General features: G+C 50.5%; 2 protein-coding genes and 1 pseudogene across 10 annotated transcripts in view; 1 reads left to right on the plus strand and 2 right to left on the minus strand.

Moving 5' to 3' along the window:
* Window positions 1-429: 429 nt before the first annotated feature.
* Window positions 430-14,852, minus strand: ITGA2B (integrin subunit alpha 2b). The gene is made up of 30 exons (XM_012786729.2): window positions 14,582-14,852; window positions 12,383-12,504; window positions 12,197-12,294; window positions 11,928-12,093; window positions 11,611-11,660; window positions 11,489-11,534; window positions 11,267-11,395; window positions 10,846-10,893; window positions 10,646-10,689; window positions 10,431-10,484; window positions 10,238-10,290; window positions 9,826-10,037; window positions 7,262-7,444; window positions 6,954-6,999; window positions 6,744-6,848; window positions 6,604-6,659; window positions 6,359-6,510; window positions 6,064-6,189; window positions 5,593-5,660; window positions 5,311-5,458; window positions 4,138-4,230; window positions 3,774-3,853; window positions 3,388-3,468; window positions 3,164-3,263; window positions 2,909-3,061; window positions 2,666-2,791; window positions 2,175-2,288; window positions 1,826-1,927; window positions 1,509-1,625; window positions 430-782 (listed from the first exon to the last, which is right to left on the minus strand). Exons 1-30 carry the CDS (start codon window positions 14,767-14,769, stop codon window positions 723-725), a joined length of 3,120 nt encoding a protein of 1,039 aa, XP_012642183.2. The 5' UTR covers window positions 14,770-14,852; the 3' UTR covers window positions 430-722.
* LOC142862237 (uncharacterized) lies at window positions 14,017-14,084 on the plus strand (annotated as a pseudogene).
* A 4,892-nt stretch (window positions 14,853-19,744) lies between the features above and the next one.
* Window positions 19,745-27,741, minus strand: part of GPATCH8 (G-patch domain containing 8) — a 96,369-nt gene continuing 88,372 nt past the window's right edge. For 4 of the 9 annotated variants that reach the window (XM_075994616.1, XM_075994615.1, XM_012786733.2 and 1 more), the window contains one exon: window positions 19,755-26,031. In XM_075994616.1, the coding sequence (XP_075850731.1) occupies window positions 22,155-26,031 (3,877 nt within the window). In that variant the 3' untranslated portion in view covers window positions 19,755-22,154. Of the gene's footprint in view, window positions 26,032-27,741 lie in introns of all 9 variants that reach the window. The other 5 variants (XM_012786737.2, XM_012786736.2, XM_012786732.2 and 2 more) reach the window with 3 other exon arrangements.

The raw sequence follows: 27,741 nt of genomic DNA on the forward strand, positions 1-27,741 counted from the left end.
TGCTCCCCTCTCCCGTGTCACACTGCCTTCCTCAGGCTAAGGGCTTAGCCAGCCTCCCTCTGCCCCTTCTCACTCCAAACACAGCTTTCAAGGCATTTTTTGGTAGGAAGGCAGGGAGAGCATGTTATTTCCCCAAGCCTCAGGTCATTATGAAGTTTACCTCTTCAAAATCATTAATATATATACATATATATATATAATTATAATTCAAGCTGCCTACCAGGGACCCCACCTTCTCTGATGCTCCCACCCCCATCCTACCCATCCTCAGACACACCCACTCCCCAACCCTCCCATCCCACCCCTGCCCCATCTCTCCTGGAGGCCATGCCCCCTGTCTCCTTCATTTCTGTCATACCTGCCCTCCCAACCCCACCATGCTCTACTCCCTGACACTCCCCAAAGGTGGTGATTTGCAACCTTTGCCCTGGCAGAGACCCTCTCTGCTCACACTTCCACCAGCCTAGGTTCCCCCTTCTCCCCTGGCCTTAAAGGAAGACAGCATGCTGGGGTTTGGGACTTAGCCTCTTTATTAGGCTAAGGAAAGGGGGTGGAAAGGGGGAAAGGGGGTGGCCCAGTGTGTTGGGAGGGGAAGAACACCAGCAGGGCCCAATGGAACAGCTCCGACCCATGGGTATGAGAGCTCCAAGGCAACTCAGTGGAGAAGGGGCACGGCAGGCACCACACCCAGCCTTCCCGCTAGAACAGAGCGGGCTGTGCTGTCACTCCTCCTCTTCATCTTCTTCTTCCAGGGGTGGCTGATTCCGCTTGAAGAAGCCAAGCTGGGGGTGCACAGAGGCCAGGGTCAGTGTATAGAGATGATCCTTAGGCCCCCAAGCGTCGGTAAGGAAGTATGCTAGAAGCCAGCCAGCTATGAGGTCCTCTCCCTGGACCAGCACAGAACACAGACCCCACTGTGTGCACAAATAGAGGCCTTTCGCCATTTAGGGAGAATGCATGTAACAAATAGTTGATTTTCCTTTTTCAATTTTTGGCTTTTCTCCCCTGAATTTTTCTTAAATACTGAAGTTTGTGTCTATAAGACTCAAGCACATTATGATATGTGTTTGGCTATTATAGGTCTAATGTGTGGTTTTCCCTAAAAGCACCATGTCGTCCCAGGGCATGGACACTTGTCTCCAGGTGCAGAGGAGTGGCTGACCCTCCAGGGCCTCTAAGGAGGAAGGAGCAGGGTCTGGACTAGTCCTTGGGTCTCCTGCCTCACTCGAGGGCAAGGACAGAGCTGTGAGAAGGTGAACTCTGTCCTCCTCAGCCAGCAACTCCTGAAGGCAAGACTCATTCCCTGTGACTGTTTGGGGGGGCTAAAGGCCTTAGGATTCCAGGTGCCACCCTTCCAGGGCTTTGTGCCTGGAAGAGGTCCCCTGGAGAATGACATTCTAATAGTGGAGACACAGACCTTCAGCTACCATCTCTCTCTGCCCCCCTGTGAGGTAGGGCAGGGCCAAGCCTGTGCCCGCCTGGGGACCCCACCCTCCTTCATGCCTCACCTTCCACATGGCCAGGACCAGGAGGGTGAGCAGCAGCAGGCCGCCCAGCGCGCCCACCAGCACCCACCAGATTGGAACAGGCCTTTCCTCAGGCACCCGAAGCAGCTTTGTCCGCACCTGGGGGCAAACCCACGTGTCTCCTCAGTCATCTTGACACCTGCCTTTCACAAAGACTTAAACCTGGGGCTGGTGACCCCACGACCCCCCATACCACCTCTTAGACCCAGGGAGGCCCCGCCCCCATCCCTGCTGGGCACTGCCGCAGGAAGACCAGTGGGTCCTGCAGGACTCATCTCTGCTCCGCCCTCCACTCTCACCACGGCTTCCCCGCTGGGCAGGCTGAGCGCGGGCACCGCGTAGGGAAGGGAGGAGACGTTGAACCAAGCGTGGGACTGTAGCTCAAACTGATCCAGGGGCCTCTGCATGGGGTGGGGGTGAAAGCTATTTACACCCACGGGAGACCTATTAGTTGCGGGAGTCCAAGCCCCAGACAGCCCGCTGCCCCCTCCCCTGCCCCTGACTAATCCCGCCTGCTGGAGACCTCCTTCGTCAGTCTTGACTTAGCTCCTTTTCCGCCCCCTGAAGCCCCGTCTCTCCCCTGAGCAAACTCTGTCCCGCCTCGGAAGGCCCCGCCCCGGCCCCGCCCGCCCCGCCCCGCCCCCCCACCTGGCGGAGGCTGGGCAGCCACAGGAAGGCCAGCACGGTGACCATGGCCCGCTGCCCGCGCGCCATCTCCTGCAGCTCACACTGCACCACCGTACAGGGCGCCGAGTCGCAGCTCTGAGGGGACGAGTCATCAGTCCTCAGCCCCTCCTGGTCCATCATCACCCCCTCACCCCAAGGACCCAACACAGAGGGAGCCAGGGAGGTTGGGAGGCTGGGCTTGCTCACATACTCCCAGAGATGCGGGGACAGGGCTGGAAGAAGTGGGTCATCCTACAGCGTTCGATACCCAGATTTTTTGTAGCCTTGCCTTGGCATTTTTTTTTCATTTTCTTTAATGCACTGGAAAGCTTCAAAAGGCCAAGTGCCTCTCATCCCGCCCTAGCTACGAGTCAGCATACCCCTTCCTATTCACCTGGAGTGCTTGGGTGGCCCACCTGAGGCTCGCATCACACTCTGGGCCCCTCTAGCTGGAGAACACACAGCCTGCTCACCACGAGAACCAGGTCCTGAAGCTTCGAGGGCTGCTTGGGCCCTGGGGGTACGGCGTGTCTGCGGTCCCGCCGGTGATGCCCAGGGTGGCTGGGGGAAGGGCTGGGGGTGGGCAGCCTCCAGTCCAGCTGGGGAGGCAAAGCAGCACTCAGGCCCGGTGGTCTGTCCATCTACCCCATCCAGAGGTGCCCCAGTGGTGGGTTGGGGGCCTCCCCAATAGCTCTTTCTCCCACCCAGGCTCTCACCTTGAGAGGGTTGGGGGAGGGCTGTGGGGAGCACTCAAGGCCCCCCTGCGGCTGTATGTCCAGGATGTAGAGCAGGTCAGAGGGCTGAGACTGGCTGGGGAGGTGGATGCTGAGGCGGAGGCCACTCACAGTCCCAGGGCCATTGTTGTGGAGCTGGGGGTGGGGGGGATGGCAGGACGGCAGGGGGCTCCACATCCAGCCCACAGCTCTTAAGACCCTCTCACCTCATCCCTAGACCCAGAGGCTTCTCCCTACCTCATAGGTGTGCTCCACTTTGGGGCCCAGGCTGTCCGAGCTGTCCTGCTCCCTGTCACCTTCTTCTGCCGCCACCACCAGGGAGGCTGGAAAGGAGTTCCTACAGGTGCCCAAGCCCCCCAGAGAGAGTGTGATCCCCTGACTGGCCTTTGGAGGGCCCCCCAGAGCCCCATGAACTTTAGAGCCCTGCCTGCCATCTCCCTTTTCCAGCCCTGGCCTCTCACCCTCGCAGTTCCACTTGGGCCTCTGCCCGGATCGGCACATTCAGCTGCACAGTCTCGCTGTTTGGATTCTGGCTGTTTTTGCTAGAGGGGAGGGGGTTCAGAGAAGCAGGTCAGTGACACCAGCCCAGTGACTCTCTGGGGTGAGGCCAAAATTTTAGATGGCTCAGGGAGAGCTAATTCCACAAACAGCATGCCACACTGGAGTTAGATCTGGGAAAGAACTTCCTCTAGGTCTCCAAGACTCAGACACAAGTCTCTGAGGAACAAAGGGAACAGGGAGGTCTGAAGACCAGGATCTCAGAAGACCCTTCTGTGCAGAAGGGGCCTGAGGGTCTCTGCATCAAGGTCATGTATGGGATGGGGGTGGGTAGGAGTGCTCCCAGTACCTCCTGATCTGCAGCTGGAAGGACACATAATCTCCAGCCTCTTCCAGGTTCCCCACGCTCACCAACATCGTGATTCCTATCTGGGAGACAGGGAGAGCCAAAGTCACTGCGCACATGCCCACGCTGGGCAGCCCTGCCCTGAAAGTGGCATCTAGTCCGCACCCTCCAAAGTCACCGTTATTATCTCTGTTTTACCTAGAAGCCCATTCAGAGGGGGAAAGTCACTCACCCAAGAGCACGCTGCTGGGGAGCGTGATGACAGGATTCCAGCCCAGAGCTATCTGACTCTCAAACCCAGCCCCTAAAACCTGGCTGTCCACCAGTCCCTGGTGGAGACCCAGCACCCAGGACTCAGTGGCCTCACCCGGGCGTTCTTCTTCATGGGGTTGCCCAGCTCACACAGCACCACCTTGGTCTCATTCTCCTTCTTCTGGTTACAGGTGAGCCTCTCAAAGCCCTTCAGGGAGGCAGTTCCGAGAAAGAAGTTGGTTACGGATCATCCTGTATATACTTAAGCTCCCTTGGAAAGTCTGGAAAAGACTTGTGTGCCAGGGTGCGAGGGAGGGTTTCCTGGGGTGAAATTTCAAGGGACTGTTACGTTCTGTTATATGTATTGCTGTAGCACTTTATTATTTTTTTTATGAATTTTCATTTTGGAAATAAAAAAAACATAAAACATTACATAGGGTATGACTCCATTGATCAAATAAAAAATAAATATAGGCTGGGCATGGTGGCTCACGCCTGTAATCCTAGCACTCTGGGAGGCCCAGGCGGGTGGATCGTTTGAGCTTAGGAGTTTGAGACCAGCCTGAGCAAGAGCAAGACCCCGTCTCTTTAAAAAAGAAAGAAAGAAAGAAAGAAATAATAAATATATACCTATGTGAGTGCCTGTCAATGTTGGGAAAAAAGACTAGAAGGAAATCCATCTAATGTTTATTTTATTTTATTTTATTTTATTTTATTTTATTTTATTTTATTTTTGAGACAGAGTCTCACTCTGTTGCCAGAGCTAGAGTGCTGTGGCGTCAGCCTAGCTCACAGCAACCTCAAACTCCTGGGCTCAAGCAATCCTCCTGCCTCAGCCTCCCGAGTAGCTGGGACTACAGGCATGCGCCACCATGCCCGGCTAATTTTTTCTATATATATTTTTAGTTGGCCAATTAATTTCTTTCTATTTTTAGTAGAGACAGGGTCTTGTTCCTGTTTCGAACTCCTGACCTTGAGTGATCCTCCCATCTTGGCCTCCCAGGGTGCTAGGATTACATGTGTGAGCCACTGCGCCGGCCATGAAATCCATCCAATGTTAACAGAGGTTCCTGTTAACATTTGGTTCTCGAGCCATTTTGAGGGGTTTTATAATAGGGCTCATGAATTTTGTGCCATTAGCAAGTATTCGTCTTCCAAATTAAAAAGAAAACTTACATCTTTTATAGCAAAGCACAAGAGAAGGAAGGGGGAGCTCTCAGGGGGGAGATGAGAGTCAAGGCTCTGGGTCCCCCAGGTCCCCGGCAATGCTGGCAGGGTGTGGCCTCACCTCCACGTTGCTCAGGGCCTGCATGTAGTGGGCCCCGGCGGGCAGGCGGGTGGCCAGCTCCGCCTCGTAGGCCCCCTCGCCCTTGTTGGCTGCATCCATCTGCAGCTCGAGCACATTATCTGCCCCAACTAGGAGCGGGGAGCCCGTCCTGTAGGGGGAAAAGGTGAAGCCAGGGAGACTGGGTCCAGGCCCAGGGGCTGGGAGGAGGGGAGGGGACCCAGGTGGGGAGCGGGTATCACTGGGGCAGAGAGGGCCAGGGGAGAGCAGGGTGGGAGGCCTCACACGTTGGCATTGAGCTGAAGCTGGGGCACACACACATTGTCTTCCCCACAGTCCAGGACGATGCGGGTCTAGAGGGGACACAGCAGGGTGTGCAGGTGAGCTGGGAGCATGTGAAGTTGGGGGGTCACATCAGGGTTAGGAAAACAACATTGGGCTTGGGGTTCACATCAGGGTTTAGGGACTAAGAAGATCTGAGGATGAAAGGGAGTTTGGAGATGACGTCAGGGCTTTGGGGTTTATAGAAAGGTTTAGGACAATGTCAGTTTTGTTGGTGATATCAGGGCTTATGGATTTACATCAGAGTTTAGGGGATATTGAGATTTTGCAGTTTTCATTAGGGTTTAGAGTGACATCAGATACTAGAGGTGACATCAAGGTTTTGGGGTTCATGTTATGACTTGGGCACTAACCCTAACCCTGACTTTTTATCAGGGGTCCTGCACCTCCTTGCCTGCCCCTGCTTGTCCCTACCTGCTCCTGGACATGAGTGTCTCCATGCAGCACGACAGCAGGGGCTAGTTCAGTCTCCTTGGGGGGCAGGGACACATTGAGGCTGAGCACGATGGGACTTAGCTTGTCCCGGAAGTCTGCCTCATCCTAGGAGGAGAGCAAGAGTCAGGGCATCTTGCTACCATGCACACCCACCTTCTCCTGCCAGTTGGCACCACATTCTACTGACCACCCCTGGATCCTCAGCACCCAGCCCAGTGCCCTAGGGCAGATGAGCTCCGCACACTCAGCCCTGCCAACCTCCACCTGCACATACTCGAAGGAAGGCGGTGGTGGTTTGGCAGATGGGGCTGCGCTTTCCTCCCAGGTCCAGGTTCAAGGTGGTGCTCGCCTGTTGAGAGCTCAGGAGGAGCACCCGCCGGCCCTGGCGGGGCTTCTGCCTGTCCAGCTGCAGCTCGGCATTCAGGTCTGGCAGGGCAAGCACAAAGAGTCAGGATCTCCCTGGCCAGCCTCCAGAGGAGCCCAGGCCCACCTCCCTCCTGTGCCCTCCATGCCACTCACGCAGCTTCTGAGGAATGTTGTGCCCAGTGGCTCCCACACACATCTGGATATTGAAGCTGCAAAGACACGAGTGGGGCTCAGGGGCAAGGGCCTTTCTGAGGTCCCAGATCCTGCCTGGCCCATGCCCTCCGCCTCCTCACCAGCTCACTGGTGTCTTTGTCTGGGGCAGGACACAGTTCTTCACAGTAGGATTCAGTGAATCTTGTACCAACAACTGGACAGTGGCTATCACCACTGGCTGAGCTCTGATAGGATGGATGGGAAGAGGCTTGCCATTGTGGCCTGTCCTGGCCCAGCCTCCTCGGATGGTATGGGCCCTTCCCCACCCTGCCCCTGGGGCCAGTGCTCACCTGTACACAGCCACCTTGTTGGCCCCATAAGCTCCCACCAGCAGGTCTATAGACATTGCAGGAGGGGTCAGAATTAGCAAGTAGAGAGGGCATGGGGTCCTCACTGCATCTTCCCAGGGGTTTCCCATACTGCTCTCCTCATTGGAGGTTTGACCTGGCTCCCCCGGCATCCCAGCTGTACAGACGGGCCAGAGCCCATAGCGGGGCACCAGGTCAGGCATGGGCCCCTGGCTGTATCTCTCAGTACTTCCAACAAATGCCCAAGGGCCTTTCTTGGGCATTTCTAGCTGGTGGCAGTCCAGGGTCACCTGGGTATCCGTTGTCATCGATGTCTACAGCACCTCGAAGGGAGAAGCCAAAGCCAGAGCCTGGGGGGAAGGGGCTGTCCAGAACCTGGGAGGGGTGTGAGCTCAGGCCCTCACTCTGACCCAGGAACACCAGCACCTGGCCCCAACCACTGGGACCCCCATAGGGGGCAGCCACTGCAACATCTGGAAGGAGTAACAGAAAGGGAGTGGCCATTTATTATTGAATCTCCCCAGGGGACTTTGTAAAAACTTTCCTGAGCTCCATCTCTGGACAGATCCCAGGAGACCAGGAAAGGGCCCTCCCCTCCAGGAGTTTACAGTCAGGTGGGTGAGAGCCCTGTGAAGTAGAGTTGTTATTAAACAGTAACAGTCCTCACTATTTACTGAGGAAACCATACTGACAAGATTTCATTTAATCCTGAAAATTTGGCATTATTATTCCCATTTTAGATGAAAAAACTGACTCAGAGCCCATGCCATGGGCTCATCATCAATAATAATTTTTAAGATAACCTTTGAAAACTTGTTAATCATCATAATCTTATTATTTTGTAAGAGTTCTTTGCATATGACAGGAATTAAGATCTTTGATATGTATGTTCCAACTAACTGTCTTTGTTTTCTGACTTTGCTTATTGTATGTTTTCTGTGCAATTTTTTTATTTTAAATATCTTTATTGATATTTCTGATCAAGTTATACAGAGCTCATCTGAACAGACCATACTCTGACCATGGTCCTATCTGCAGGCCCTGGGCTTCCACTCTCTCCTGATCTTTGGTCTCCTCATCTCTTCATTTATTTCCTGACCATTTGATCACCCTTGCCATCTCCTCAGCCTCCTTGTCCCATTGCCAGTCCTAGGCAAGCCTGGCCAGACTGCACCTTGGACTAGTTCAACCCAGGGTTGCTGGAGAGACAGAACAGATTAGAGTGCCACGAATTCCTGATCTCCAGCCTTCACTAGGAGCCTCGACGCTGCCTGCAGGCAGCCTTGCAGGGCCAGTTCCTTCTCCCAGTCTGCTCAACACCTATTTCTCTTTTTAGATATGCCAGCTTGTTAAGTTGCCCAGGCTGGATTTGAACTCCTGGAGCTCAAGTGATCCTCCTGCCTCAGACTCTCTAGTAGCTAGCTAGGACTACAGGTGTGTGCCACCGTACCTGGCTCTAGCACCTATTTCCAACCTTCTCCATTTGGTCAATTTCCCAGCCCCCCACTTCCTTCAGTGGGTGACCTCATCTCTTCACAGACCAACTGTTGTGCTGTAAGTCCACACCTACTTTCTTTCCTCTTTCCCCACCTGACCCTGGAATAGGTGTCCCTCCTTTACACTGCCACTGGGCTGAGTGCTCTCCGGCTCCAGGCATCACAGGGACATCCACTGGCTCATCCCCCCATTTCCCATTTTCTTCTTTCACATTTGACCTACTCCATATTCTTTCAAATGGAAATATTTTTCCTTTGACTCTCATCTCCTTTCCGCGATCATCTTTTCTCCTGTTCCTTTCATGAAGGAAAAAGCTTGTGCTCTGCCCGGCTCTCCATGTACAGCAGAGCGCCACCATCAGGTCACACTTCCTGTGGGCCAGATGGGTGGTTGTGTGGGGCTGGGCTATTCAAACCGGTCGAAAGAGCTGTCTACCCTGGCTGCCTCCAATTCTTCACCTCCATTCATACCTTGCTCCATGGCATTCTGATTTCTGTCCCTATCCTGGCCTGAATCAGTTCTTGTCACTGTCACCAATGACCTCCTTCTTGCTAAAGCCCATGGATATTTCTCCAGCCCCATCTAATGGTGCCTTTCAGCAGCAGCAGCAGGAGCCGCTGACTCCCTCTTCCTCCCGCTTGAAGCACTGTCTTCCTTGAGTTCTGGGCCATCAGATCTCCTGGTTTTCCACCTTTCCAGACACTCTTCTGTCATCTTTCCAGACTCACTCCTCTGGGAGTCTCCTAAATGCTCGTGCTCCCCAGGACTATCTCGGGCCTCTTCTCATTTCTCAAGCTCCCAGGACCTCATCTACCCTCCCCAATCCGCTATTTCCTACTCAGACCTCTCTCCTGGAAGGGGAGGAAGCTACACCCAACTGTCCTCTGGATATTGCCACCTAATACTCCCAAGCCTTTCGAGCTCCCCAGGTCCAGAACTGATCTCCCTCCTCACCAGACCTGCTGTGTGGCCTGAGGGGCAGGCAGTGAAGAGCATCACATCACACCCACCTAACTTCTCTCTCTCCTTTAGCCCTACATCCGGTCTGCCATCAAGTCCTACTAATCTAAGTCCTAAATATCTGTGAAGTCACCCTCATCTCTAACTCTGCTACCAAAATCCACATCCAGGTGTTCACCATCTCTCGCCTGGATTAAGGCAGACACATCCTAACAGGTCACCTTTAGCTCATCTGTCTGCTCTCCATTCAGCGGTCCCCATGTGTAAACCACATTTATGATGGAGTCACTCCCTGCTTAAAGCCCATCCTTTCTCCAGTTGCCCTAAGGTCAAGTCCATGCTTTTCGTTGTGGCTGTTAACCCCTCTGCAGCAAGCTGGGTTCCTCTCTTCCCTCACCATTGTAGCCATCCCGGTTGAGGTCGCCCAGAGGCGCAATGGCAGAGCCAAATCGCCCATAGAGCTGTGTGCCGGTCAGCAGGAGGCTGGGGGAGCCCAGGGCGTGGGGACTTCTGGGCTGCAGGAACAAGTACACACGCCCCACTTCGGCCAGCTTGCGGTCTGCCCGGCTCTCCATGTACAGTGGGGCACCCACTAGCAGGTCGTGCCTCCTGCGGGCCAGATGGGTGGTTACTCGGGGCTGGGCTAGGGGGATGTTGGGGCTAGGGCTAAATCTCACCCACCTTTGCTCTCCCGCTCCCTTGGGTGGACCCGTGAGGATGGGGGCTAGGAAAGTAAGAGACTGAGGGCAGCTCCTGCCTCTGGTAATTGGGGACCCAATTGGGTAGGGGTGGAGAGTGTCCCTCCTCACCCATCCCCGTTGACGTCAGTGACGGCTACTGAGTGCCCGAAATACGAAGCCATCTGCAAGAAGATGAGAAGCATCTTAATTCACGGCACCTGACCCTGCACCCTCTCTTAGATATTGGCCCTCAGATCCCGCGAAATATTCTGGGGTCTCAGTTGCCCGGCTTTGGCCACTGCCGTCGAGACCCGGCCCCTACCTGCTCTCCGTGCAGCCGGTGCAGCGTTCGGAAGTATGAGTCCAAAATTTCCACCTGCACAGACAGTGCACCGGCGCACATCATTCTTGTTCCCTACCGCAGCCTCCCGCCCCAGTGGAGAAAGGACAAGAGGTTTGGGGGAAGCAGGGGTTGTCACCCTGAGGACTGGGGTTGGGGGCTTCGGGATGCTGCGCCGCAGGGCGGGGGGCACTCACCGCTCCCAGGGTCCAGCTCCAAGTAGGGGCACCGAAGACATACTCTGGGGAGAGCCATAGAACCTTGTCCCTCCCGCTCCCCATTGCCCGCCCAGGGGAAACTTTGGTTCAGGGGAGATTTCCGTACCCAGGGGAGATTTCAGGGAGGTGCTCCTCCCGTACTGGGCTTCCCAACCCCCGCCCCTAAGGGAATTTCTTGCCTGTAGTTCTGAGATCCCCGTCGAATTCGCCCACGGCCACTGAGTACCCTGAGGACACAGCGCTAATTAGTCTTTAAAGGAGAGCTAGACAGGAGCAGACGAGGACAAGGAGCCAGGGAACTGAAAAGTCATCCAGCCCAAACCCTGCATTGTGCAGATGAGAAAACTGAGGCCATCAAGACGCCAAGACCTGCCCAAGGACTGCACTGCGAGTCCACGGCGGGAAGGGAGAGGTGGGGTGCATGGGAGTTGGGCAGTCTGCGGGGGAGCCACAGGAGCAGAGGGAGGAAGACGCCGTAGGCACTGGGGCTGGCCAGCCAGGGTTGTCACGGAGGCTCCCTCAGGGGCAGGACCTGACCGGCTGCGGTGGGTGGGGCCCCTTGGGGTGTTGGGAAGCCTGGAAGGGAGATGCCAGGGTTACCCCGGTAGCCGTCGAACCACTCTGGGCTGCTGGAGTCCAAGGTGAAGCTCTGGGTGGGCACGTTCCACAAAAGGGTGCCCGGGCGGTAACTCGAGATGATATTGGCAATTGGAGCCCGGGCCAGGAGACCTAGGGCGCGAGGGACAGGGGTTGTGGGGGTCCAGACGCCTGGGGTCTTCCCAGGCAGCGAAAAGGCAAAGAGGTGTACGGATAGGCGCGTACCTACGAAAAAGTAGCCGCCAGGAGCCCCAAGCACCAGTTCTCCAGCCTGAAAGGGAAGCCCTGAAGGTGAGAGGGGACCCTGTTCAGGGGCTGCCCCCGCGCCGCTTTTGCTCCCTACTTGCCTGGGTGACCACTGAGCTGAAGCCGGCTTCGCAGTAGCGCTTGTCCCGGTCTAGAGGAGGCAAGGAGGAGGGGTCGGCGAAGGGGCGGACCAAGCAGAGTGCACTGAAGGTTGGAGCAGGGTACCCGCGGAATCAAATAGGGGCGCGGCCATGGGGTATCATATAGAGGCGTGGCCTTGAATCGGCGGGGCGCGGCGCGGCGGGGCCAGAACCTGGGCCTTTGGGTGGCCACATCCAATGTACGGTCAGGGGCATCGGGGGAGGGCGGAGCTAGGCGGTTGCGAGAGGGCGGGGCCAAAACGTAGGGCGGAGCTTACCATAATGAGTTTTTGCGTAAACGCCGCTCATGGTGTTCGCTCGGCAGGGGGAGTACTCCGCGCGGCCGCCGTTTTGGAGCTGAGCCAAGAAGCAGCCACCAACAGGCGTCTTCTCAGCCTCCTCGGTCTTTTCTAGGGCGTTCCAGTGCTGCCAGGGGGCGCAAGCCTGGAGCAGGGCCACAGGAGAGTGGGGAAGGGCGCGAGACTTGGGCTTTCCCCCATGTTCCTGCCCCCAACTGTTCCCTGTGCCCTGTACCGCGGGGGCCCACCACAATGATGTCGCGCCAGCTGACGACCGACGCTCCCAGCCCTTGCCGGATCTTGAATGTTTGCAAAATTTGGGAGCCTACGTTTCGGGTCTCATCACCTGGAGGGAACAATAAGGGGTCGGGTCGCTGAAGCCGCTGCCCTAGTCCCTCTGGTCCCCTCCCTTTCTCTCTTTGACTGGGACTCACTGAGGTCGAAGAGCAGTGAGGTGCACTGGCCGCCCTCGGCCCTCCAGGGACACAGGAACACGCCACCCGTCTCCTCTTGGCTGGGGCTCAGGGCCCGCGGGGCGCCCACCACGATGGACACACTGAATAGGAAAGCTGGGTGAGCAGGCGCAGACTCCGGCTATCGCAGGCCCCACTGTCCAGAAGGCGGTGTGGTATGGGGAGGGGCACTGGACCATCTCTCCTCAATGAAACCTCACAAATTCTCTTCGTTTTATAGTCAGTGAAACTGACTGTCAGCGAGAGAAATCACGTGTTTGAAGTAATCCAGTGAATGGAAAGTAAAGTTGGGACTGCAACCATTTGGTTTGATTTGAACATAAGGGGTTTGATATCTTTGCTGAAAAAGACCTCTTAAACTCTGTACCCCATCTCCACCCTTCCACTTCCAGCAAAAACCAGGGATTCACCTGCTCGCTAGAACGCCTGTCTTGACTGTTACCAGACCCCTTCTTGAGAGCTGGTTTTAATGGTGAGGATTGAGGGAAGCTAGAGGGTACCTCGAAAGTGGGAGGCGGGGTGCAGACAGAACCGAGGATCCTAGCAGATCTAGTTTTCTAAAAACTTATTTTTATTTTTAAAATTTTTTGTAGAGATGGGTCTCACTATGTTTCCCAGGTTGATCTCCAGTTCCTAGCCTCAAGCAATCCTCCCCTGTCTCCTAGGACTTCTAAAGTGCTGGGATTACAGGGGTGAGCCATAGTGCTGGGCCAGATCTAGGTTTAAATCATAGTTCAGATGTATGTACATTAGGAATAATAAATACCAACTAATCTATGCTGTCAGAAGGAGGATTAAATGTAATAAACGTATGAGTGACAGCATGGTCCCAGTCATCATGCTTTTGAAAAAATGCTATAATTTTTTTAGCATGCAGGATGTTTAAGTAGTGCCCATGGCACTTTCTGGTAGAAAGGAGGGGGAGAAGTAGGAGTGGGCAGTGGAAGGAGCCAAGCTGAGATTCAGGGCCAATAACAGCATGGCCAATGCCTGGGAGCTCTACAGCTAGAAGGATCCTTCAGAATTGTCCAGAGTTGACCCAGAGGCCGGGCGCAGTGGCTCACGCCTGTAATCCTAGCTCTTGGGAGGCCGAGGCGGGCGGATTGCTCAAGGTCAGGAGTTCAAAACCAGCCTGAGCAAGAGCGAGACCCCATCTCTACTATAAATAGAAAGAAATTAATTGGCCAACTGATATATATATATATATAAAATTAGCCGGGCATGGTGGCTCATGCCTGTAGTCCCAGCTACTCGGGAGGCTGAGGCAGAAGGATGGCTCGAGCCCAGGAGTTTGAGGTTGCTGTGAGCTAGGCTGACGCCATGGCACTCACTCTAGCCTGGACAACAAAGCGAGACTCTGTCAAAAAAAAAAAAAAAAGAGTTGACCCAGGAGGGCTGGACCTTTAACTCCCTTCTCATCGATCAGTCATTGGATGTGGGCCACAGTGGGAAGGGGACTTCATTTTGGGTGAAGTGGCTCTCTTCAGCAGAGGAAGTACCCCAATTAGCTGAAGGCTTGAAGGCTACCTGCCATTGCTACACCCCAAAGGCAGGCTGCGCAGTGTCCACCACAATTAAGTACCTCAGGCATGCTCTGGTTTCTCTTCAAAATAAACAAATCTTTTGCCTTTTACTAAAGATTTCTGTGGAGAGGAACATTAAAAAAAAAAAAGAGTAGCTCAGGGTATACAGCTATGAGGAGCCAGGACTGATCAATACTAACCATTAATGATCTATTGCTTTTCAAATATCTATAATTTTGATAGGGATGAAGGGAATGGATTAGAAAAGCAGGATGGGGTGTTAGACAATTTTACAGTTTTGCAAATCAATTATAGAACATGGGCTCCTCTCCGTTTTTTGAGGTGTTGAGGGTGGAATGGGTCATACAGCTAACCCTTTGGGGGGAAAAAGACATCAACTTTTGTCTTTCCTTTGTTCTTGCTGTAGTTTCAGTGCCCATCTCCCCCTTGGTGCTCCTCCCTGACCCCTTCACCTGAACTGGTCCCTCCCCAGCATTCCTGATAAGAGCTCAACCTGAACAGACCCCAGAAACCACTTTGCTCAACCGCTATCACAAATGGGGAATTTGAGGCCCACAGAAAGTGATGGGGAGGGGTCCTTCTCTCTCTCAACACCCAAACTTCCCCCAGGGCTCACCTCCCATGGCTGTCCTTGTGGAAGTCCAATGAAAACCCAAAGTGGCTGGCATTGGGGCCTGTATAGAAGGTGAGCTGCACTGGATCCAGGTTCAAGGCCCAGGCAGGAGGGGCAGCACCAGGTCCTGAGAGCAGCAGCGCCCACTCCAGAAGCCAGAGGGCATGTAGTAGACACAAAGCTCTGGCCATCCTCCTTCTCCTGAAGCTCCTAGGCAGTAATGGACCAGATCCTTCCTCTTCCCTTCAGTTTCCACTACAGGAAGTCTTTTTTTTTTTTTTTTTTTTTTTTTTTTTTTTTTTTTTATCAAGCTGGAACCCAAAGTAACTTGCTGAGCAGTGGGCAGAGCAAAGGGCTATAGCCCCTGGACCCATATGGTCTCTAGGATTAAGAAAAAGGGGATGAGGCCACCCTGGGGGGTGGATGCTTATGGCTGAAAGCCATGACTCCTCCCTTTTCCTGAGAGCAGTTTATAACCAAGTCCTGTTGGCTCTGCCTCAGCTATGTCTCTTGAATCTTAACCCCAGCTATACTACCACCATGCTAGTCTGACCTACCATCACTTTCTGCTTGGGATGGTGGAGTTGTGAACTAACAGGTCCATACAGCTCTACTCTAGGCCACGTTCTCCTCCCTTCCTTCATCCAGCTGGCTGCACTGCTGTGGCACTTTGTGACTTGGCCAGAGGTGGGGGAAGGAAGCTGCTGCTGCTGCCCCCTGATATGACCTGAGGCTGCTGTATCTTTTTGGATAAGCCATTTATCCACTTCCTCCTTCTATGGCCTTGGGCAGCCTCAGCCAGCCATATTAGCACAGCAGCATTCTGAAGTCTCAGTGTTTTCGCACCAGTGGAGCCAGTGTGAGGGACTTGGTGGTGAATGGATTTTGGCCAAAGGGGCAAGGAGATGGGGATAAAGTGGAGTCATTCCAGGGTATTTTGGCTCATAGGCTCTGAGATTATCTATTAGCTGCTTAAAGGCAGGCTCTCACTCCTTTTGGGGTGATGGAGTTCTTGTCCAACCACCAAGACTTGATTCTGGTGGTATTTTGCTTAGGAGAAGCCTCCCGACTCCTCAGGCTGGCCTCCTGAGCTAACACACAAGGGCACGGCACTGATTCTCTGTTTAGTCACAGTCTGTTCACAAGATTGTGTGAATGGGCTCCTTTCTGCAGCCCCAGAGCCTAGCCAAGAGTCCAACATGCAGTAGGTCAAGACCTGACTGAATGGAAGCACACACTAAGGATGGAAGATGCAAACATACAGTGACAGTGGAAAGAAATGTTTTGAGCAGAAAGGCAAGGTCATTTTCTTTTTTTTTCTTATATAGAGACAGGGTCTCCACTCTGCTGTCCAGGCTGGAGTGCAGTGTGCATGACTACGCCCAGCTAATTTTTAAATTTTTTTGTAGAGAGGTCTATGTTGCTCAGGCTGGTCTCAAACTCCTGGCCTTAGGCAATCCTCTTGCGTGGGCCTCCCAATGCACTAGGATTATAGGTATGAGCTACTGCACCCAGCTGGCAAAGTAATTTTCTATGGAGTGCCAAGACTTACTGGCACTTATGCCTTCCCAAGAAAGCAGGTTCTCAGGAAGCAGAGTCAAGAGGTCTGCTAGGGGTAAAGGAACATAGCCACATCCTCCTTTTGATTTCTATTTTCTGATCACACTTAACCATAGCCTTATCCTGCTCAACCACTTTGTGCCATTCTGAGTACCCTCAGCTCCTCCCTTCCCCCTCATACTTTACCACTTCAGCACATAGTCAAGAATCCAATTCTTTACTAGGCTTGAAGCTCCCTGAATTTTAGTATGGGCTTTTTTTCTTCTCTTGGTGACAGAGTCTCACTCTGTCGCTCCAGCTAGTGTGCTGTGGCGTCAGCACAGCTCACTGCAACCTCAAACTCCTGGGCTTAAGCCATCCTCCCATCTCAGCCTCCCAAGTAGTAGCTGGGATTACAGGCACACACCGCCATGCCTGGTTAATTTTTCTATTTTTTGTAGAAAAGAGGTCTCATTCTTGCTCAGGTTGGTCTCAAACTCCTAGCTTAAGCGATCCTGCCACCTTGGACTCCGAAAGTGCCAGAATTACAGGCATGAGCCACTGCACACGACTTAGTCTGGGCTTTCTTCACTGCTGAATTCCCAGTACCAAGTTCATGGGAGGCACATAATTTGTGAGGATGAATACTTAACTCAGTCTTCTACTTACCCTCCATCCTCCCATTGTCCTCAACTGAGTGATTACTGTATTACTGGTGTATTCTGTAAACTTACATTTCACTCAAGGTTTCAATAAGTACTTACTCTGTTTGAGGCATGGTAAAGGATACAAAGGTAACCAGCAAGGATCCTTAACAAACTTAGTCCAGAGGAAGTTAAGACATAAACAATATAACTGCAGCAGAGTGATAGTGAAGCATGCCTTGAAAAAGATACAATGAAAGTCATTTATATCACTGCTCTTAACAACCCTATGAAATAGGTACGATCAATTTTATAACAGCAAAAATTGTGGCACAAGAGAATTTTAGGTAAATTGCCCAAGTTTATACAGCCAATAGATGGCAAAACTAGGATTCAAACACAGGTTGCAGTTGAAGTTACCTTTTGTCAGAGAATGGAGTTTTTAGGCATGCGGAATAACATAAGCAGAGAGAACAGCAAAAGAACAGAGGTGCATTATAGGGAATGGCAAGTAGTTGTCTCACTATAGAGTGCTTAAAGGGGTAGACTGAGGCATGAGGGTGAAAAGGAAGTCTGGGACCAAGTAACTGGAGGTCCTTGAATGCCATATTAAGGAATTTGAACTTTAATTTGTAGGAGACAGAAAATCATAAAGACTTTTACAGAATCAGTAATTGGATGTGTCAAAGGTAACTCAAAGCTTTGGTGCCTGCCTGGCTGGTAGAGGAGTGGTACCATTAACTAAAACTAAAAGCACAGGTGGAGGGAGGTTCAGATTTGAGAAAGGAGAGGAGTTAGGTATTCAATATGGATTGTGTTCCTTTGGTGTCAGAGCTGGGTTGATCTCCCTTCTAGACAGAGGGCAGAGGAATGCTGACATATCGTTCTCATTTTCCTATCCCATCAACCAGAGTGCTAGAATCCCTCAATGAACTTATAGTTCTGTTAAGCCTTCATTTGGTCAGTTTTTTTTGTTTTGTTTTTTTTTTTTTTTTGAGACAGGATGTCACTCTGTTGCCCAGGCTGGAGTGCAGCAGTACCATCATAGCTCACTGCAACCTCAAACTCATGGGCTTAAGTGATCCTCCTGCCTCAGCCTCCTGAGTAGCTGGGATTTCAGGAACGTGCCACCATGCCTGGCAAATTTTTTATGGAGACAAGGTCTCATCATGTTGCTCAGGATGGGCTCAAACTCCTGGCCTCAAGTGACTCTCCTGCCCCAGCCTCCCAAAGTGTTAGAATTACAGGCATGAGCCACCACGCCCAGCCAGGTTAACAATTACTGAACTTCTACTGTATGCCTGGCACTGAGCTAGGTGATGTAGAGGTTAGAGAGAAAAAAAAAATTAATCATTTTTGAGTATTTCCTTGGTAAATCTTGATGTATAATCCTCTGCTAATGGTTTTTTTTTTTGAGACAGTCTCACTCTGTTGACCGGGCTAGAGTGAGTGCCATGGCGTCAGCATAGCTCACAGCAACCTCAAACTCCTGGGCTCAAGCAATCCTTCTGCCTCAGCTTCCCAAGTAGCTGGGACTACAGGCATGCGCCACCATGCCCGGCTCATTTTTTGTATATATATTAGTTGGTCAATTAATTTTTCTATTTCTAGTAGAGACGGGGTCTCACTCTTGCTCAGGCTGGTTTCGAACTCCTGACCTGGAGCAATCCGCCCGCCTCGGCCTCCCAGAGTGCTAGGATTACAGGTTTGAGCCCCTGTGCCTGGCCCTGGTAATGGTTTTACTTTGCTCATATTTTTCTTGAACATATAATCAAAATGTTTACTATGTATTCAACTCTATGTAAGACACCCAAAAGGGAGGAAAGAAGAAGTATAAGAATCAGTCCCTGTCCTCTTGAGAGGTCACAATGTTACTGGAATTGCACTTAGATTCTGAAACACCAGTAAGTTTACATGGGACAGAGAATTAGATCCTAGAGTCAGAGAGGCCAGCCAAGAAAATGCTGCAATAATTCAGACATGAGTTGATGAGGGTAAGCCGAAGTTATCTCTGGCAAAGAAGAATGGAAATGGTTGACAAGGCCTGATTAGTCATCAAAGGTATAGAGAGAGTACTTCCATGTTTCCAGCTAGGTGGCTGAGGCCTTGTCAGAACAAGGCAGCCACACATAACTTTACATAACATATTCTATATAGGCCAGTCTGCCTGTTTCACTTGTCATCTTCCCTGCTCTCAGAAAATCACTTTATTTTCTAACACCCTTTCTTTAGGGGCAGGGATCTTTGCTATTTTAGACAGGCAGATCTGAGAACCCAGCCTTTGGTTCAAGTTGAAGAGCTTCTCTTTAATTGAGGAGAGAACACAGCTGTATCAAAGGGAGTAGAAAAGAAACAGACACTGCAAAAGGGGAAATTAACCACAACAAATCTATGCTAGCTTTCCACACTAAATGTTCCCTGCCTCTTTTGTGTGTGTGTGTGTGTGTGTGTTTTGACATAGAAGACCAGGTAGGGGCTTTTAGCTTCTCAGTAACAATTAGAGCATGTTTCCTTATACCAGGTATAGGTGCTCAAACATCATAGTAATATTAAAGGGCTGAGGACAGTAATTCAAGCCTGGTATACAGAACTCCACCTGGAGGGAAAAGGCCAGGCAGATGACTCTGGATTACTCTTGTAATCCCATTGTCCACAATCCTAAAATTCAAAGCCATAAATTCCATATCCATTTAGTGAGCACCTACATGCCATGTATTCTATTATATACAAATTATTTATCTAAAATGGAAAAAAAGGAAAAAGAATATTCTTGTGGGAAAGATGGAGTGGAAAGGAGGTATATATACATTCTAAGACATCTACCTAAGACTGAGAGAAACTTAACTATTACTTCCTCCCACAACCATAATTCTTTCCTCTCTCCTTGGGCAGCCTGAGCCTTCAGAAGCACAATTCCAAATACCTCAAACTGGTTCACAGAAATTTATTCCTTGACTGCTTCAAATAAGATATTATTTATAACCCTTCCCAACTTGAGTAGACGGGGCAACAATCATGACAAACTCTGCTAAGTTTCCACAAATCATTGGTTTATTAGAAAGTTTCTTTCCCTCATTTTACAGCATATATATCTATATCATATGTGATAAAGTTAAATACAATCTGTTATGCTTGTAAGTAAGGATAGGTTATTTTGTTTTTCCTTTTTCTTTTTTTTAAGTTTTAAAATCACTATTCTGGAAGTTAAAGAAACTGCCCCCAGGAAGGCAGAGAGGTGGCCAGAGTATGGCTCAATCTACAAGCTAATGGGAAGCAGCACAAAAATGTTAATACTGCATTATTTAAATATTTACATGGGCTGAAAGCAAAGAAAAATGAGTTCCTTCACTTCAAACAGATGGTTTCATTTTCCCAGTGCTAGTTAGCCAAAAAATGATGTTTCTAAATCAGAAAAAGAGCACTGAACAGGTAGGAGGGGGGCTCAGTCAAGAGCCTGTTTGCCCAACACTTGCTTCTCATAAACTCAAAATCTTTCTCTTTTGGGAATTTGAGAAGAAAGGCCAGAAACACAGAGTGTTGGCCCACGTAAGTATGGTTTGCTTTTCCTGTCAAGTGACCACATAACCAATTCTAGACACAGGAGTAGGTAGAAAAATGCCAAAAAGGGAACTGCTAACTATACCAAAGGAGATGAGACCTGCAATACAAGCACCTTTGGGTCAGTGTGTTAATTACGGCTGAGAGTCTGGGTGAAAGGCAAGAAGAGGGGAAAAGAGGCTGAGGTGGTAATTCCTCTGGTCAGCGTCACTGGAGAAAAGAAAAAAAGAACCTCTACTGCTTAAACTGAGCCGGGCAGAAGGCATGGAAACTATGAAGCAAAAGAACTTAAAAGTTATCTATGAATGTGCTCACCTCCCAACAAAAGGAGGGAAAAACTATCCCCACTCTATCATCCTCCAGTCTACTTCTATTTCACTTTCTAGCCAACCCAAAAGGCACATTTAAAAAAGAAAAAAAATGTCAGAGAGGGCTAAGTACTAGGAAGGCAAATAGACTGCCTGGAACAAGGTACCCAGGGAAACCCAGGAATCTCCCCAGACAACCACTCAATCTCACTGCTTCCAGAGAGTAAAGCTGTTGAATCTCCCCCTCCTCCTCTGTGGGGTCCACCTGTTTCTCTGTATAAAAAGAAAGTACATGAAGGAGATTCAGAACTGACTATCCATCTAACACCCCCAGCTGACTGCTGCCCATTAGCTCAGAAATCCCAGTGCTGGGGGTACCACTTACTGCAAATTACTTAACATTGTGTCCCAGCAAAAAATGTTTTTTAACATTTTATAGTTAACTTCAAAAAATACATGAGCTTGATAAAATATACATGCTTAGTCATTTTTGCATCTAGCAGAAAACAAATACTTTATTGTTTTCATTTTATAACCTTTAAAGTTTCTTAATTCAACTAGGTCAAACATATTTACACAAAGCCACCAGAACAAGGATCACTTAAAGAGCTGGATGTAAAAAATATTATTGCAGTATACTACAAATATGGAACCTTTTTTATATGAGCTACAAAAAGCAGCATTTATGTTTATAGAGTTCAGTGCAATTTTTTACATTAAAAAATCCTATAAATTAAGAAGAAACCATCAACACGACAGAAGAAAATACACCCTTCAGACACATGAGCTCCTCTCTGGGGAAGCACATGGGTGACTCTATGTTTCGCATAGCTTCTATTCATGATAAGATCTTCTTTTCTGGGATATGCAGATGCCTCTTCTAGGATAAGGGACACCAGGATAACAGTGCCAAATATGTGGCTCTGTTTATGTGGGAAGTGGATTGAATTGCAGCCTGAGTTGCATCTGGTTATAGGTCAGACTCCCTTTTCACCTCACCTGTGATAACATAAGGTAACCAAGGGATGGTCAAAGATACTGCCCAAAAGTAGTAGTGCTTTCACCATCAGAGGAACAGCTTGGTCTTCCTTGTGGCACTGAGAAGGCAGGACCAGAAGGGCCCAGGGCAAGTGCTTTGGTGACAACACGCAGCCAGAGAGGAGGAAAATGTTCTAAAATTTATAGGGGAAGAGCAGAGGATACAAAGTAGAGGGAGTGGGGGGACTATCTAAACTTGACAGTTTGGAGATGTTGCTGCAGATGGGTGGGTAGCACTTACTGGTGTTCCTTAGTTTGGAAACACAGGAGAGGAGGGAAAAATAGAAAGGAGGAAAGGAAAAAAATCCCTGATAGTAAACTCAAAGCAAACTTCAAATCTAAACCCACCCCTGCAAGCCAAAACTCTATTCTTTGGCTGTCAGACACTGCCCATTCCAGCTTCTACTTGCTGGTATTAATGGCTCAATACCCCCAAGGGAAGATTTATGGGTTTCCCTTCCTGGCCCTATCTAAGATCCCATCCCCCAACTATGTGCCATGGCTAGGGGGGTGCTGCAGGTCCTGACCTGAGAAGATGGGGTGAAGTAACGGGTGAAGGTGGAGGGCAGTGGCAGCTGCTGCAGCAGGCCGTGGGGCCAGTAGGGTAGGGTAGAGGGCAGCATGTGGGACAGGGTGGAAGGTGAAGGGCCCAGGATGGATGGCTGATGCAGGAATGATGTGGATAGGATGGCTAGCGAGAAAGGTGGCAGGGTGGCCAGGGATGATTGAGTGAGTGAGGTGGGACAAGGAAATGGGGGTCAGATGGGGCTGGGGAATATGGTGTACCTGGGCAAGTGGTTGGGGATGAGGGTGGGGGTGAATGCCAATAGCAGCAGCAGCTGCTGCAGCATGATGTTGTAAGATGGCATGCTGAACAGTTGTGATGGAGGTGGCAGAGGCTGTGGCTGGCTGCTGAATGTGGATGGGCTGCAGGGCTGGTGTGGCTGGGGCCAGGGCAGCTGAGGCTGGAAAGGCCTTTACTTGCTTGGCTAGAAGCTGCTGCTGGATGTGTTGCTGAGCAGCCTGCTGGAGCTTGCTGTACTTCTCCATCTCCTCAGGAGTGAAGGTGATGGGCTGGCTCTCCAGGGGGGCCAGTGAAGCATCCTCAGCCCCATCTGTTGACTCAATACTAGGTTCCCCACTGGGAGGTGCGTAACTGGGGAAGTGCTCAAGGTCTGGTGCTATAGGCAGCAAAGTGGATTCCACAGGGCCTGGCTGACTGCCACTATCCAGGGATTCTAGGGTGTCCCCATCACTGGGGTCAGGGAGGTAGTTATGGGAGATGGTTGGGTCCCCAGGGTAGCAGTCAGAGTGTGCTGGCGTGCCTAGTGGAGCCACAGGGTGATCAGCAGTAGCTTCTTCAGACTTTGGCTCTTCTGGGGGTGGGTCTGATAAGGGGCCAGCTGTTTCCTCTGAGGGGAACTGATGCCCAAATGAGGCATCACTACTCCCTGGGGGGCCCTCTTCCGTCTCTGACTGCTCTTGCTCTTCCCCCCTTTCCAAGCCAGACTCTTCACATTTCTTGTTGGGCTTTCGGGTAGCTGGGAGCTTCCCTATCAGCGGAAGGACAGGCTTATTGCCAAGACAGGGGGGGAGCTTGGGCCCAAAGTAACCTTGAGGGGGGTCCTTGAGCTTGAGCCCAGCTTTACTAGGGGTGGCCTGCACCTCCTCACTCACACTGGATTTCCTCTCCACTTTCCTTGACTGGATCTTCTCCAACAGCAGTTTGGCAGTGACAGAATTCTTGTCTTCAGGGCTGCAGTCACTTTCTGACCCCCTTCCTGTGCCAATGTTGCTGTTTTGGGAGGGTGGTCCTGTCCCTTTACTGTCATCTCCTCTGCCATCATCTTTCTTCCCAGGACCTTCTCCTCGGCCTGATCGGAAATAGTGGGGGGACTGGGAACGGTAGATCTTAGAACGAATGAAGTCTCGATGCCCAGAACGCCTCTCCTCAGGGCTTTCGTGACCCCAAGATCCCTTCCTGGAGCCTGATCTCTGGGAAGGGCTCCTGGTGCTGCGGCTGCGGTCTCGGCTATAGCTCCGGCTCCGTTGCCAGCTGTGGGCTGTGGTGCTACGGCTTCTCCGCTTGCTCCGACTGCGACTACAACTGCTGCTGCGGCTGCGTCCCCGAGATCTTGAGCGTTCTCTGGTATGACTCCGAGATCGGCTTCGGGACTGGCTGCAACTGAGGCTATAATCATCATCAGAAGATGAGTATTTGTGCCGTTTGGATCGGTGCTTGGAGCTGGCATAGTCTGAGTCATCTGAGTCGTGGGAGCGCTTGGAGTGCCTTCGTGATCGATCACTATAATCACTGTAGCTGTCATCAGAATAGCTGTGCTGCCTACTATAGCAGCTCTGGTCTGAAGAAGCATCTGAACTACTTGAGTAAGAATGCCGGGAGGAACGATGTGAGGAATGGCGCCGGCCAGACCGTGAGCGGCTACGGGAATGCTCGCTGCCTGAGTCTTCCTCCTCTTCCTCTTCACTGTACTGGGATGGAGATTTCTGGTGCAACCGGCGTGATGAAGCATCATCGCTATCCTCATCTCCACTACTGGGTCGGCTTCGATGGCTAGACCGGCTGCTCCGTTTGGTGCCAGCTCTTCGCTGGCAGGATGAAGTTGGAAGTTCACCTTTGTGTTTCCTCCCACCATGATCTTGGGAGCTGCTGCCACCCCCACCTTCATCCTTCTTGCCACTGTTTCCTTCTTCAGCTGGGAGGGATCGCTGCTGGGAGTCATCTTGAGCTCGCCGCCGTCTTCTTGGTGGTGCAGGACTGCCACTCCCAGGAGGTTCTGGTTTCGGTCCTCGTTCAGAATCTGCTGGGGCTGATGACTTATTCTTCTTTCGTTTTCGTTTCTTGCGCTTCTTAGACTTCTCCCCAGACTCTGCCTTAGAGCTTTTCTCTTCTGGGTCAGCCTTGTGTTTACGTTTGTGTTTGCTGGATTTTTTGTGCTTCTTTTTCTTTTTGTGTCGATGGGACTTCCCAGATCGTTCTTTCTTGCTAGGAAGGCTTCTCCCTGTGTCTTCTGTCTCTGACCCATGGCTGCCCCCAGGTTCCTGCTTGTTTAGGCCACTACAGGCAGATCCTGAAGCAGGTGCATCCATTTTGCCTCCTGAGGAATGTACAACTTTCTCTCCCCCTTCCTTGTTTTTAATTGACTCACCAGAATCTAGGCCTTGGAAATGGTCCTTTGAGGAGCTTCCTATATCCTTTGGTTTTTCTGTCCCTTTACCTCTGGCATCTTTGTTCCTTGAAAGTTTAAAGTCAAAGTATAGAGGGTTACAACTGTATGAAATGGAGGGTTCTGCCTTGGTGAAAATTAATAGTTCAGATGGCCACTGGAGGGCAGTGCTTTCATCTTTGCTCAAAACTGGGAAGAAGGGACCAGTAGGATGTTTGGGTCCCTCCTGGCTTTCTTTCCCTGTTGGGATGGCTGGAGAGGTTTCTTTAGAAGGATTAGACTCACACATTTGGACTTCTGAAGGCTTCTGGCTTTGAACCTCTAAATTCTCATCACTTACATCCCCTCCTATTGCCTTCTTTGCCTCAGCTTTGCTTCCAGGCTCTGAGGACTCGGTCATACTGGTTTCCTTCTGCTGCTCGGAGACTTCACTAACTGTCTTTTCTGCTCCCTGGCTTGCTGCCATCTTGATGCAGCCTTTAGGCTTTGGAGAACTGCCTTTTCTGCTCTCTGGGGCATTCTTTGGATGTGTGCTATTGTCACTTTCCATTTGTTCACTGGCTCTCATAAAGAGCAGGAAGGGAAAATTAGGTTTTACTTTGCAGTGTGCTGGAGGGATATAGTGGTAATACTCTGGCTCTGTAGCCCCAGCACCTTCTTCTCGCTTCATCCTTTTTAACTTGGATAATGTTGAGGCAAGGGACCCTCCATCCTGAGTGTCTTCATCCTCTTTTTTACCATCAAGATTACTGCTACCATCAGAGTCTCCCACCTTTTGCAGTCCTTGTTCAGAACCCTTCTCATCAGATTTTGTTCCATCTTCAGAGGGCCCTTCCTCTGCATGGTCCTTGAAAACTGATGCTATTGATTCAAGTTTGACAGGAGCCTTCTTGGCAAAGGAAAATGATACTCCCAATTTTTGCAGTGGGGTCCCCAGATTATTCTTAATGCCAAAGCTGATGCCTTGGGAGCCTAACCCAGGAGCCTGTGTCAGTCCAGTGGTATTAGTGATTTGTACTGCAGTGAAAGGGCCTCCTTTATCTGTGGAGAATTCAGATCCTAGGCCACAAGTAGCACCTGTGCCACTATTTGTAGCTGATTCATCCTTATCATCTTCTCCACCTTCTTCATCTATAGCCACTGTGGTTGGTCTAAACATGGGGCCACTTCCAGGTGCACTACACAAAGGTTTAGAAAAATAAAAAACAAAAAACAAGTTTAAGAGTACATTACATACATCTCATCAAATACTCATTCATCTTAGGTAGGTCTCAAAGACACTGAGTGGTGGTCATTTCTTAGCCCTACACTAATGAATGGAACTTTCTCAGGGGAGGGTAGTCAAAATCTCACTCTGTCAATCTACCAAGCTAAATTCCCAGTGCAGCCAGTTACTGCTATTTCTTTTTAAGCTGTCTAAAATACAAAAAAGGCTTATCTCACAATTCAAATATCCCATCATTACTATATGGTACAGTCTACCATTACCTGTTTCTGATCTCATTTCTTTTTTTATTTTTTGAGATACGGTTGCTCTGTTGCCCCAGCTAGAGTACAGTGGCATCATAGCAACCTCTAAGTCCTGGGCTCAAGTGATCCTCCTGCCTCAGGCTCCTGAATAGATGGGATTACAGGTGCAAGCCCCTGCATCTGGCTTATTTTTCTATTGTTAGTAGAGATGGGGTCTCAAACTCGTGACCTCAAGCTATCCTCCCACCTTGGCTTCGCAGAGTACTAGGATTACAGACATGAGCGACCGTGCCCGGCCCATCATTCCTTTTATTTTTTCCTTTGAGATAGGGTCTCACTCTGTTGCCCATGGCAGAATGCAGTGGTATCATCATAGGTCACTGCAACCTCAAACTCCTGGGCTCAAGTGATCCTTCTGCTTCAGCCTCCCGAATAGCTGGGATTACAGGTGTGCACCACCATGGTTGGCTAATTTTTCTATTTTTTGTGGAGACGAGGTGTCTTGCTATGTTGCTCAGGCTGGTCCTCAACTCCTGGCCTTAAGTGATCCTCCTGCTTTGGCCTCCCAAAGTGCTAATAGTTGTGAGCCACTGCCCCTGGCCTAATTTCATTTTTTATTCTATAATCCTACCTATTAGTATGCAATAAACATACTGCGGTACATCTATTCACAAAGGTTGCATTTCATTCAGTCAAGGAAAAACAATCTAATTTCCCCTATGCTTTCAAATTTTATTTTAAAAAAATGTACATATTCTGAGTTAAACATAGTTAGAAACCTCCACTGTGCTACTCTATGACAGTCTATGGCCAGTATGTCTGTTGCAGAAACTTAAAAAGTCTGTGCCCATCTCCTGGGCACCACCTCTAAGCATTTTGCTTTGGTTTTGTGGTGGTTCTGGGCAGTTAGTACTATGGTCATAATGCTACTACATACTCTTTCAGCTTTGACAAAAGGAACATTGGGGAGCCTCAATGCCAGTGTTTTAAACCACCTATACTGTCTGAAATTTTTATAGTATGTAGACTATATAGGTATATCCCCTGAATTCCACATCAAGAACTAAATAGAGGCTGGGTGTGGTGGCTCATGCCTGTAATCCTAGCACTCTGGGGGGGCCAAAGTGGGCAGATTGCTCAAGGTCAGGAGTTTGAAACCAGCCTGAGCAAGAGCGAGACCCCGTCTCTACTATAAAGAAATTAATTGGCCAACTAATATATATAGAAAAAATGAGCCGGGCATGGTGGTGCATACCTGTAGTCCCAGCTACTTGGGAGGCTGAGGCAGCAGGATTGCTTGAGCCCAGGAGTTTGAGGTTGCTGAGCTAGGCTGATGCCACGGCACTCACTCTAGCCTGGGCAACAAAGCAAGACTCTGTTTCAAAAAAAAAAAAAAAAAAAAAAAAAAAAAAGAACTA

Source organism: Microcebus murinus, chromosome 18, assembly GCF_040939455.1.
Source record: "Microcebus murinus isolate Inina chromosome 18, M.murinus_Inina_mat1.0, whole genome shotgun sequence".
NCBI classification, from domain to species: domain Eukaryota; kingdom Metazoa; phylum Chordata; class Mammalia; order Primates; family Cheirogaleidae; genus Microcebus; species Microcebus murinus.

Coding starts and splice junctions, on each gene's coding strand:
- ITGA2B (XM_012786729.2), bottom strand. CDS start 14,769: ATGGCCAGAGCTTTGTGTCTACTACATGCCCTCTGGCTTCTGGAGTGG. Junction 10,690..10,845: donor CGGGGATCTCAGAACTACAG/GCAAGAAATTCC, acceptor GGCTCTCCCCAG/AGTATGTCTTCGGTGCCCCT. Junction 5,661..6,063: donor ACACTCATGTCCAGGAGCAG/GTAGGGACAAGC, acceptor TGTCCCCTCTAG/ACCCGCATCGTCCTGGACTG.